This window comes from Aulonocara stuartgranti (genome assembly GCF_965226115.1).
Source record: "Aulonocara stuartgranti genome assembly, chromosome: 3".
Classification (NCBI taxonomy): Eukaryota; Metazoa; Chordata; class Actinopteri; order Cichliformes; family Cichlidae; genus Aulonocara; species Aulonocara stuartgranti.
Window position 1 is genome coordinate 67,061,940 of NC_138941.1, and position 11,373 is coordinate 67,073,312.

The 11,373-nt window shown below is 40.0% G+C and overlaps 1 protein-coding gene across 1 annotated transcript; it reads left to right on the plus strand.

Annotated features, from left to right (window-relative positions):
• Window positions 1–1,530: 1,530 nt before the first annotated feature.
• On the plus strand, window positions 1,531–7,364 carry LOC309694811 (Fc receptor-like protein 5). The gene is made up of 6 exons (XM_082515034.1): window positions 1,531–1,845; window positions 1,972–2,235; window positions 2,315–2,560; window positions 2,647–2,835; window positions 5,052–5,163; window positions 6,676–7,364. The coding sequence occupies exons 1-6, from the start codon at window positions 1,776–1,778 to the stop codon at window positions 6,680–6,682; spliced, it is 888 nt and encodes a 295-aa protein (XP_082371160.1). The 5' UTR covers window positions 1,531–1,775; the 3' UTR covers window positions 6,683–7,364.
• Window positions 7,365–11,373: the final 4,009 nt, after the last annotated feature.

Genomic DNA, 11,373 nt, shown 5'->3' on the forward strand with positions numbered 1-11,373 from the left:
GAAACAGGAGTGATACACCTGCTGCTGTCAGACCTGCAGGTATCAGGCTGTGATGTTCTCCTTTATAGTGGACAGAAATTATGTTTTTGGAGTGGCACAAATAATTTGTGGCATCTTATTGAAGAACAGCTGATTGTTCTGTAAATAGTTTGAAATGGTTATTTAAAAAAGGGTAAAAGGTAAATTTATGCAAATAACTTTGTTTGCAAAACTTGTGCACAGGATTTTAAAATTGACAATTTATATTTGCATTTAAAGTTATGAAAGATGATTCATTAAACATATTTGTGGTTGTTACAGTAAAAAATATCACTTTTTCTACTCTGATTTTATGTTTTTTGTCTGATTTTAGATCAATTGTGTTAATACAGTATATCAACATGAAAACATAACTGTAGATTCAGACACGTGAGGTTGTGCTGAAAAGAATGATACCAAACAAGGCAAAGAAAAGAGTTTTTAGGGGTAAAATATAGAGGGAGAATCAAAAGTAGTTAAAAATGGGCAATTATACCCTGGACCCTGGCTTAAACGTTTTTTTTTTTTTTAAGTAACGCAATAGTTACTTTTCAAGTAATTAATTACTTTTAGAATTTGTAACTCAGTTATTAACTCAGTTACTTTTTTGAAGAAGTAACTAGTAACTATAATTAATTACTTTTTCAAAGTAACTTGCCCAACACTGCTGATATGTAGCCGACACAGCGATGAAACAGACCTCCTGTGATACTGTGGAGAAAGACTACGAGTAGCAGCTGTGAGCAGCGTCACCTGCAGGTAGATGAGCTGATCTCAGTGCTGACACGTGTTGACACATGCTAGTGTTTCTAAGACAAATGACTTTAGTCGTAAACACAAGAGACAGACAGGGGGCGTAACTGATGCCTGACCAGCTTCAAACTTTGTCCACCAACAGGATGGTGTTGGAGGATGGAGGATTCTGTTAATTATATCCCAGCTACAATTATCACAGAGACAAGCAACTTAATATAAAATGTTTTGCAATAACAAGTTTATATTCTGAAATAGATGTATCACATGAATGAATCATTAAGAGGTTAGGAATCCACCACTATCGCTGTACAAATAGAGGAAGAAACAGACTCAGAGGAAGAGGGCGGGCTTTACTTGGTGTCAGTGACAGAAATGAAAAAAGCTTAAATGAGTGAGAAGGACGATGAAGGAAACATCTGTGCTGTGTCTGCTCTGTAAGTAGAATCTCTGTGTTTGTTTGAATTCTTGTACTTTGACTGTCTGCTCTCCTGATAACTGATGATGGAGGAGAAGACATGAAAAACAAATCAGGCTGAATTCAAGTTCAAACACCACGAGGACCAACTGCAGGTCTGAAGTTTCACAGAGTTACTGATGAATTTATGAGTGAAAAGCTGAAATAAAATGTTGGTGTTTGTGTGAACAGAGCAGAGGACAGACCTTAGTTCAGTACTAGTTGTTTGTATGTATTCAGTGTAACTATAATGTAACTTGAAGTACTTCCTTGTTCTACAGTAACTCCAGAAGCAGCTCATGAAGCATGAAATGATGTGATCAGTTTTATTTAATAATTCTGATCATCGAGAAGTAGAAATTGAAATCCTGGAGTCTCTGGTTTAGTACGAGCAGCTTTTTGCTGACCTGGTTTAGATCCACGTTTCCTCTGACAGGAAGATCAAACTGGGCTGTAGGCGACACAACATGGAGAGTTTGATGTTTCTGTCTTAGAGGGAAACATCAAATAATACAAAGTTGTTCTGAGTGATCACCTTTGTGTGTTTATGTCAAATCAACCTGAGTGTCATTTCTCTTTAGTTCTGATCTCACTGCTGAGCTGCACAACAAACCAAGGTCAGTAACCTTCTTCTGTCACAGTTTAAACCTGATCAACTCTGACAGGTTTTACACATTTGGATTAAAACTTTCAGTAAAGATCTCAAAGACGTGATCATCAGTTTTTCATTGTAACCCTCACAGCTCGTCTGACTGTGAGTCCCAGCAGCTCTCAGTTCTTTAAAGATGACTCTGTGACTCTGAGCTGTGAGGAGGACGACAGCTGTGCTGGATGGACTCTGAGGAGAAACACAAGCAAACGACAGAGGACTCAGTGTGGAGTTGAGTGGGGAAAACCAGCTGGTTCTTCCTGTAACATCATTTTGATGATACCTCATGACAGTGGAGTTTACTGGTGTGAGTCCAGAGAGGGTCCCATCAGTAACATGGTTAACCTGACAGTCACTGGTAAGCTGAGTGTGTGGAGTTAGTGTTGATGAAGCTGTGTGTAAATGGATGAAATGCTGTAGTTTGTCTCTGTGTTGAGGTGGATCAGTGATCCTGCAGAGTCCTGTCCTCCCTGTGATGGAGGGAGATGACGTCACTCTGCTCTGTAAAACAAAGACCACTCCCTCCAACCTCCCAGCTGCTTTCTATAAAGATGGCTCCCTCATCAGGAAGCAGCCTACAGGTCACATGACCATCCAGCATGTTTCCAGGTCTGATGAAGGCCTCTACAAGTGTGACATCAGCGGTCATGGAGAGTCTCCATCCAGCTGGATCACTGTCACAGGTGACACACTCACCTGTCTGTGTTTCTGCAGCTTTCAACATTCACAATGTGACGACAACTTAATGACTGTGTTTGCTTTGTTTTAGGGGAAGACACCACCACACCTCCACCTACATCCACACCTCCACCTACATCCACACCTCCTCCTTCACTCTCTCCTCCATCACTCTTTCCTCCTGTTTTCTCTGTATTGTCTGTTGGATCAGTCTTTCTTGTGGTTCTACTGGTGTTACTGGTTCTGCTGGTGAGACAAGATGTTGAGAGGAAAGTTGAAGGTGAGACTCAGACTTTTGTAAATTTACATTTTACGCACACTTCAATGTCTCCAAATGTAGACGTTTTCTTAGATTAAAGGACCATTTAGATGATTTTACAGTAAAATATTTTTGCTATTAAATTTGAAAATGTCAGCAGATGAAGGTAAAGCTGCAGAGCATCAGTCGTGCCAGTAAAACAAAGCAGAGGTGATATTTATGGATTTTACAGATTTGAGAAGCATTCTTTTTATACTCTTTGGGAAGTAAGAACATTTAATAATTTAACATTGAGCACATTTGTAAATACATTCTGACATCTGTGTTGCACTGTGGTGCAGTAGATGGGTTTGATTCCAGCAGCTGACTGCTTCTGTCTGTGTGGAGTTTCTTAGCGTGTTCTCCCTGTGACTGAGTGGGTTCTCTCCGGGTACTCCAGCTTCTCCCACAGTCCAGGAAAAGTTTTTGTGTGTTAGAAGACAACTGACACGTGTGTGAGTCAGCGTTCACTGTTCTGTGTCAGCTAGTTCAACAGTGCAGCTCACTGATGTGTTGTAGCATGAATAAAATATCTCAGTTGTTTGATTCAAATGAGACTTGTCTACATTTTCTTAGAACCACGTGTGGTTGCGAACAATGATGTAGGTCCACCGCTTATGAACCAGTCTGGATGTGTTCAGATTGTTTCCAATAGGAAACAATCTGAACACATCCAGCATCACAGATGCTAACAGAGTATACTCTGTTAGCATCTGTGATGCTGGATGGCTAATTGTCATACAGGTTTTAAATTATTAACCTTTAATATCATGATTTTTGGGCCACATCTGGATCACAGAGTATTTGGCAGTGCAGTAGCGGCACATATGAGGCCCAGATGTGGTTCACAAACAAGTGGTTGAGATGAGACACATAAAGAGGCCAAAGATCATCAAATGTGTGTTTTCAGCCTCTCAAATGGTTCTTTAGTTAAAGCTTCATTTCTAAAGCTCTGCATGTAAAACACAGAAGCAACATGCTGCTGACAACCGCAGTTAGTCTGAACCTGGTGAGAATTCTCACTGCACCGGGTTTTTCGAGCTTGTGGTGAGGCTTCTCAGGCTGCACTGAAAGAAGCTTTGTGGATGCCACCTTCCTGTTCACACAAACTCATGGCCGTTCTGTCGGTCATTCATTGGTTCACAGCAGAGGTGCTGAGAGAAGAAAAAAGGTGTGAATGGCTTCTGCATTTTTTAAATTCAACACTCACTCTCTGCAAGATGCAGTTTTAAAAACTGTGTTTTGACACAGCTGTGCTGCAGTAATTAAAATGTTTAATTCTTCAGAGAGTGATGCAGTTCATACCAGTTATGAACAAACAGCGTTCAGATCGAACAGACCGAGATGTGCATTTGCTCTTCTCATTTAACTTTTAAAAGAGTCTTTAATTCTCATTGCAGTCACTGAGTGACATCATGACTCAGGTTCAAGCTTAGATCAGACCTGTGGATGATATTAAACTGAGATATAAATAAAAGCCAGCCTGTCCTTTAAAGAGATATGAACAACACAGTCACTTATAGATTTGCTCTAAAGAGGAAGCAGCTAAACAACTTCCTTTCTGTCTTTAAATGTTCCTCTCACACACAAGACTAAGCAGCCTTTCAGCTGTAGATAAAGATGAACCATTTTGAACAGTGAATAATACAAAGCAGCTCTGGTAGAGCTCATATATATATATATATATATATATATATATCATATAAGATAAAGAGCAGGATTTTGGTCTGAGTGCAGCACAAACTTGAAACAAAATCAACCAAATAAAAAGCAAACATCTGTGTCTCAGTCCAGATGTTTGCTTTGGTACACCACATGCATACATGTACTGGTAGTTGTGTCTCCAGTCAAACAATGGAAAGTGTGCACTTTACTGGACTAAACGCCTGCAGCATTTCACTGTGTATGTGGTATTCAGGGAAGGAACTTTCAAACTTCTCTTGCAAGTGTCTGTTTATCCAGGCTAGGGGCCAGTATTATGAAGACTGGGGCCAGTGGGATTATGTTAAATGTCTGTTATACTGACTACTGCAGTTTCTCAACATTCAGAGATGCATTCAGAAAGCAGTCCTACATATTTGTTTAATATGTGCATTGAAGGACGGCTTTATGTCTTTAAGACATTCCTGCAGTTTAACTAATTGGTGTGTGTTATCTGGCTACATGGACAGATAAAGCAACTCTGTTTCATTTTGCAGAGACTGATACAGCTGTGGTCTACTCAGCAGTAAGAGCTGAAGACATCAGGAATGGACAAACAACCATCAGAACAAGGCCATCCAGGTCTTGCTGCCTTTTAACAGAAACAAGGTGGCTGTCACTCCGTTTCCAGCAATCACGCTAAGCTAAGCTAATATAACCAAATTAAACTAGATCATCTAGAATACGCTCTCATTAGCATAGCGTTGCACCAGGGCAACAGAAAGTTTCTTTAAGCCTCTTATCCAGTACATGTGAACTTAAATGATGCCAACCAACCTGAGTGTTTGGAAAAGTTCAATAACATGTAGGAAGCTTGGTCCTTTAAGGGTGAAGCCTGATGGGAAATGTATTGGGGGTGTGTGTAGCGGGAGTGCCTGTGGGTGTGTGTGTGTTTCAACATCCTCGTGATGTTGAAACAGCTTTCTACGCCAGAGACGTGTGGATGAGCAAATGTTGCCAATTAGGGGCAAGAGCAAATTCAAGCAGTACCTGCCCAGTAAATCTAGAAAACAGGGTTTCGGAATATTGCTGGATTATTTCAGTTCAGTTCAATTTTATTTACACAGTGTCAAAACACAGCAATTCACACAGTTGTGAAATTTACATTGGGTTGCTGTGCAACCAAGCTTGGGCCAAGTGGAAATGTGGTCCTAAACTTGGAATTACACAAAGTCCAAATCCAAATCCAAAAAAGAAAGCAAGAAGAGAGAATGAAACAGTAGTGGGGTATATGTAAAGAGAAGTGGAAGAAGCAGAGACCCAGAGTTCTCATTCAAAATCAGATTGAGACATTATAATATAATATATCACTCTGGCCAACAACATATTCACCAACCCCATCACCCAGCTGGTCCTGAAGATGGCCATCCCTCCCTGAGTCCGGTTCTGCTGGAGCTTTCTTCCTGTGAAAAGGGAGTTTTCCCTTCCTACTGCAGCCAAGTGCTTGCTTATAGGGAGTCATCTAATTGTCAGGGTTTTCTCTACATTGTTGAATGGTCATTACATTACAATATATACCACCTTGAGGCAATTGTTCTTGTGATTTGGGGCAATGCAAATAAAAGTGAAGTGAATCAAACAGGGCATGGTGCAGGGTTCCTGAGTGGACATCTGTTTTACAGCACAGAGGAACTTTTTGGGAAAGTTTCACACAGAATAAAAACAATGTCTCAAACCCTGAGAATCAGTATGACATGATACTGTACTATTCAAACCTGAGTCTGTATCATGTTATATAAGTAAACGCGTTTTAAGTGTTTTTTTATGTTTTTATTCCTTAACCACAGTTGTGTAATGATGTGTGAGTTATAATTTCTCTGTTATTTCTTTAGGGGATTTCTGAAATATAACATTTTTCTTTTGGCAATATAATTACCCAAAATTAGTGAGATGTTGAATAATTTTCAGCATGTACCGTCAAAATGTGTGCAGTAGAGGGTTTAAATGAAAAATATGAAGCAGGAAATGAGAAGAGTGAATCTACTTCAGATGTAAAGATTCAGTTTCTGTTATATCATGTTAGATTTAAACAGAGAGGGAAAAAAGTGGAGACAGAGCTTGTGAACGTCGTGAAGCACAATCGTGAATCAGATTGTTTGAACTGTGTGTGTTTGTGTTCAGACTTTAAACCAGAGCCAGACGTCGTCTACTCTTCACTGAAGTAGTCCACCAGTCCAACCACTGACGTCCAGCTGCTGGTTTCTAACTGGTCCCCCCAGCACCTCAGACCACAGGACATGTTTGAAGATTTCTTTATATATTTCATATTTTTTATGTTGTTTTTTTCACTTTCTAGACCAAAATGACTCAAATGCAAAATTTTGTTATGTTACTATGTCCCATGTCCTCGGTAACTGGTTGGAATTGTTGTAGTTCATTCATGATTGTTGGCTCTTGTTTCCCGTCAGTGATCTGTTTTCACTGGTTTTCTTCATGTGCTTCTGTGGGTTTCAAAAAACTGTCACATGGAAAATCTGACTAGTGTGATTGTTGCTAACACACACACAGCTTTAATGCAGAAAGCAAAGAATAAACGTTAAACTACAACCACAGACTGAACACAGCAGAAGCATCATTCAGTGGCCGCAGAAAACCTTCATGATGTTTGTGTTTGATGCTGCAGAGTTTTTATTTCAGGTCTTTATTTCAGGTTCAGGTCTGTTCATGTGTCTCTGCACAGCTGTAATTAAAATGTGTTCAGAGGGCCTCAGTGTCTGAATGGTTCCAGTTCAGCTCCATAACAGCAGCGTCCCTGGTTTGATTCCTGTGTTTCAGCTCATATCTGCCTCTCTCACTGAGGGACACACACACACACACACACACACTGACACCTCACTGTCCTTGAACCAATAGAAAGCTGGTGCTCAGAGGAAGAGGGCGGGCTTTACTTGGTGTCAGTGACAGAAATGAAAAAAAGCTCAAATGAGTGAGAAGGACGATGAAGGAAACATCTGTGCTGTGTCTGCTCTGTAAGTAGAATCTCTGTGTTTGTTTGAATTCTTGTACTTTGACTGTCTGCTCTCCTGATAACTGATGATGGAGGAGAAGACATGAAAAACAAATCAGGCTGAATTCAAGTTCAAACACCACGAGGACCAACTGCAGGTCTGAACTGACTCTTTATCTTTGCTCAGGAGTCGAGGAAACACAGCAGGCAGTGAAAAGATCAAATCATTCACTCATTATATCAACACAGCTGAGAGTCTGAAATACGACATTTAACATTTTCATCCATTTAGTCAACTATATACTATAACTGCCTTTAAAGTTTTTGTGCTGCACAAAGTGACCGTTACTGTTTGTGGTTGAGCCGTTTGTGGCTTAAACAGAAACTAAAGGAGCTCAATTTTTCTTTTTCTGGGGACAGAAAAAAGAAGTTGCAGGTGTTTCCTCACAGGGTTGCCAATCTTATAAGGGGAAGTAACATGTCTGTGACCACAGGCCATGACTCTAAAGCAGTTTGGTTAAAAACCATCTTTTAGTTAATTTAGACCAGTGATCACTGCTCCTTTTGACGGACTTCACTCATTTCTCTGAATGGATTTGACTTCAGTGACACCGGATCAAAAACAGGAAAATGAAAAATCAGAAACTGTCTAAACATTTAATTTCTGTTTACAGATTGTTTATTCCTCTTTGACTAAAACTCCAACCTTCGTAATGAAATCACATTTTCTCTTTTATTTTATAAAGAGAAAAATATTTCATTTTTCTTAAATGTAATTTTGTAATTTTACTCAGTTACTGTAACTGAGTACTTTTACTCTTTTTCTAGTCTATTCACTGACATCTTAATCCTGGGTTCTCCTGAGCTTGAACCTGAACGTCAGACCAACCATCGACTGCAGGAGACATGAGCCTCAGACCATCTCACCATCACTATCTTCATCATCATCATCATCATCATCATGATCATCATCATCAGGTGTGTCATTTTTAGTTACAGGAGCGCAGCGACGACAGCCATGTTTGAGCTGTAACTCTTTTCTGAGTTTATGTAAACAGACACTTGTTCACATACACGAGTCAGCTATAACTAAATAATAATGATAAAATAAGTTGCAGTCGTTGTAGTTTCGCCTCTGCTCACCACCAAAGTAAGATTTCAGTCAAACAATCAAAGTGTAAGTGAAGTGCAGGCATTTTATAAAGTTTGACTGTAATTTTAAATGTAAGGCCCTCAGAGACGTCATCAGAAAAACAAAACAGTTTTAATGAAACTGCTGCCAGTCAGTCGTTCAGTTGCTTCATCCCCCCTGAGAACAGAGACCTGTATCAAAGCTGAAAGTCTGACCTGCATCACAGTGTTGCTGTATTAAAATCCACTGTGGTGCTGTACAGAGACATTTTACAAAAACATATGGACCTAATTGCATTTTCATGTCTTCATATCAGGAACAGTTAACTGAAGACCATTTTTAAAATTAAATAAATATCACAAAGGTCCTGGGTTTGAGTCCTCCATCTGGTCAGGGCCTGTGTGGGTTCCTCCCACAGCCTGAATCACTAAGTGTGAATTGTAGCCCGTCTCTTTGCCCTGTGACTCGCTGGGTACCTCGTCTCTCGCCCGATGGCAGTGCCCCTGAATTAGGATCCCCAGCCTGTTATTTATTTATTTTAATTTAAAATGTGAATTATAGTGTTCTCTCAGTCATCAGAACCAAACAGAAGGATTTCATTTTTCAGAGTCATAAAATACTTATGATAAATTCAGCCTATGAAAACGTATCTTTTCCTATAAACATGTCCTCTGGGATCAAACTGTCATTAGAAGCAAGAATTCAGTCATATGTATATATTATTAATGCTGTTAGTCTTACTATTATTGTCCCTCTCTGTAGCCCACCTTTCAGACAATCGCTGGCATGAGAATCACGGATTGTCCTCAGCTACTTTGTCATGTTACCTCTGTCTACGTCGTGCCTGATTAGACTTGTAGCATTCGTAAGAGACAGTCCTCAGGTACACCACGATTCCGAAGAAATCTCAGAAGCGGGCTATCAGTGTTTGTGTCCATGTTGAAAGCAGGGCATTCAAAGTTAAGTGCCAGTTCTGAAGAGCGTGAGCTCTCCACAACTACCATGGATTTGGGTTTCCGAATGCAACACGTTTTACGTTCTTACAATAAAATTTTTTATTGTAATGGTATTTTTTTTACGTTTGCACAATATATGATCACGTTCGTACAATATGATATTTATATTGTACGAACATGATAATTATGTATATTGTAATAACGTGATATTATGTTGTTCAAACGTGAAAAGTATATTGTACAGACAGGAAAAGTATCTTGTTAGAACAATAAACTTTTCACGTTATAACGTGATATACTTGTATTTTTCCTTTGCCTGGGTGGCAGCTCATACGCTTCCGTACCCTTAACAGATACTCTGACTCATAACTATCGTAAAACGCTACGACCGGAAGTAGAAACCTTTCGCGCATGCGGGGTACCGATCGGGTTTCCGGTGTTGTGCCAAAGTAGTTACCCCCGTCAAAAATTGTTTCCCCATTCACGGGAGCGCGCAAAGTAGGAGGAGCCACTTGCCCAGCTCCGTTCTGTACGCTACTTGTCACTGATCTGCAGTCGACACGATAAAGAGTAAAAGCTGGAAAACTCGATGAATTTAATATTAGTTTCGTGACATTGTAATGTGCCGTGTGGAAGACAGTTTACCTTATACTGTACACTGAAATAACCTGCTGGGAATACTTTGTCTAGAAAAAGACTTTGATACTATAATACTGTAAAACCAGATGCGATCATGGAAACACGTTCCTCTCCAGTGACAGTGACACTGACTCTCTTTAGCTACTTGCATGCCATATGTCTTTGAGGATGATGTAGTAAGATGACTTAAAATGATATTAAAGTGTTTTAGGATGATAGTTTAGGGGATATTTGGTGTTTTAAAATAGGCAGTTTATATGTTTCAACTATTTGTGGATTGGCTACAGAGAAGGACTTAAGTGGGTCAGACTAGTCAAGCTCCTCTTTTTGTCAGTGTAAAGATGTTTTAACTAATCCCTGATATATTTTAGTGTAAGAAAACAGAGCAGTTTCTTTTTTTTTGTCCCGTTTGGCTCTTTTGCCATCAGAATTATTGTCTAAAGGCGAAGAAAGATGCCCAATGGATTTACTTTACCAAATTGACCATCCCAGCCTTGCCATAATGGTCTATTTGATTCACCTTTGCTTTTATTGTTTATTTTATTCTATTTTATTTTCACTTGCTACACACGGGACAGACATGACTGGGGGAAAGAAAGAGAGGTAGGGAAAGAAAAACAGCGAGGAAGAGGAACGGTGATAAAGGACAAAAACAAAAACAAACAGACAAAAAATCCATATATCGATCACCTGGATCACCTGTCGAGCAAAAAATAAGAGAAACCAAGCAAAAAAAAAGCAACATAATAAACAACATCACAATGATATATGGGAATATAACAGTAAATACTAAATATTAAACATTATTGTGCAGCACGTAAGATCGACAGCGCACAGTGTGCTTTGAGGTAGGAGCCAAAAAGGGTGTAGTTTGTGGGTGTGAGCACCTGTGTGTACACCTGTGAGCATGGACGCGCTTGTTTTTAAAAGGTTCCTTCATGCAATAATCTGCTAGAGGGTGTGGGGGGGCCACAGCCCCATCCTCCAGGGCATGAAGCAGGTGTGGAGGAGATCCAAACTCCAGACATCCAGAGGCCCCCAGAACACAAGAGACCAAGGAAGACCAACAGAGGGGCAGCCGCGCCACTGTCCCAGAAAGAGCTGAGGGGAGCCCCAGATGAGGGGTCATTCAGCAGCGGAGCAGA

Bases quoted from the DNA above. Each gene is read 5' to 3' on its own strand.
- LOC309694811 (XM_082515034.1), top strand. From the start codon at position 1,776: ATGTCAAATCAACCTGAGTGTCATTTCTCTTTAGTTCTGATCTCACTG. The intron at 2,561-2,646 runs GTGACACACTCA...GCTTTGTTTTAG, and splicing joins CAGCTGGATCACTGTCACAG to GGGAAGACACCACCACACCT. The intron at 2,836-5,051 runs GTGAGACTCAGA...TTCATTTTGCAG, and splicing joins TGTTGAGAGGAAAGTTGAAG to AGACTGATACAGCTGTGGTC.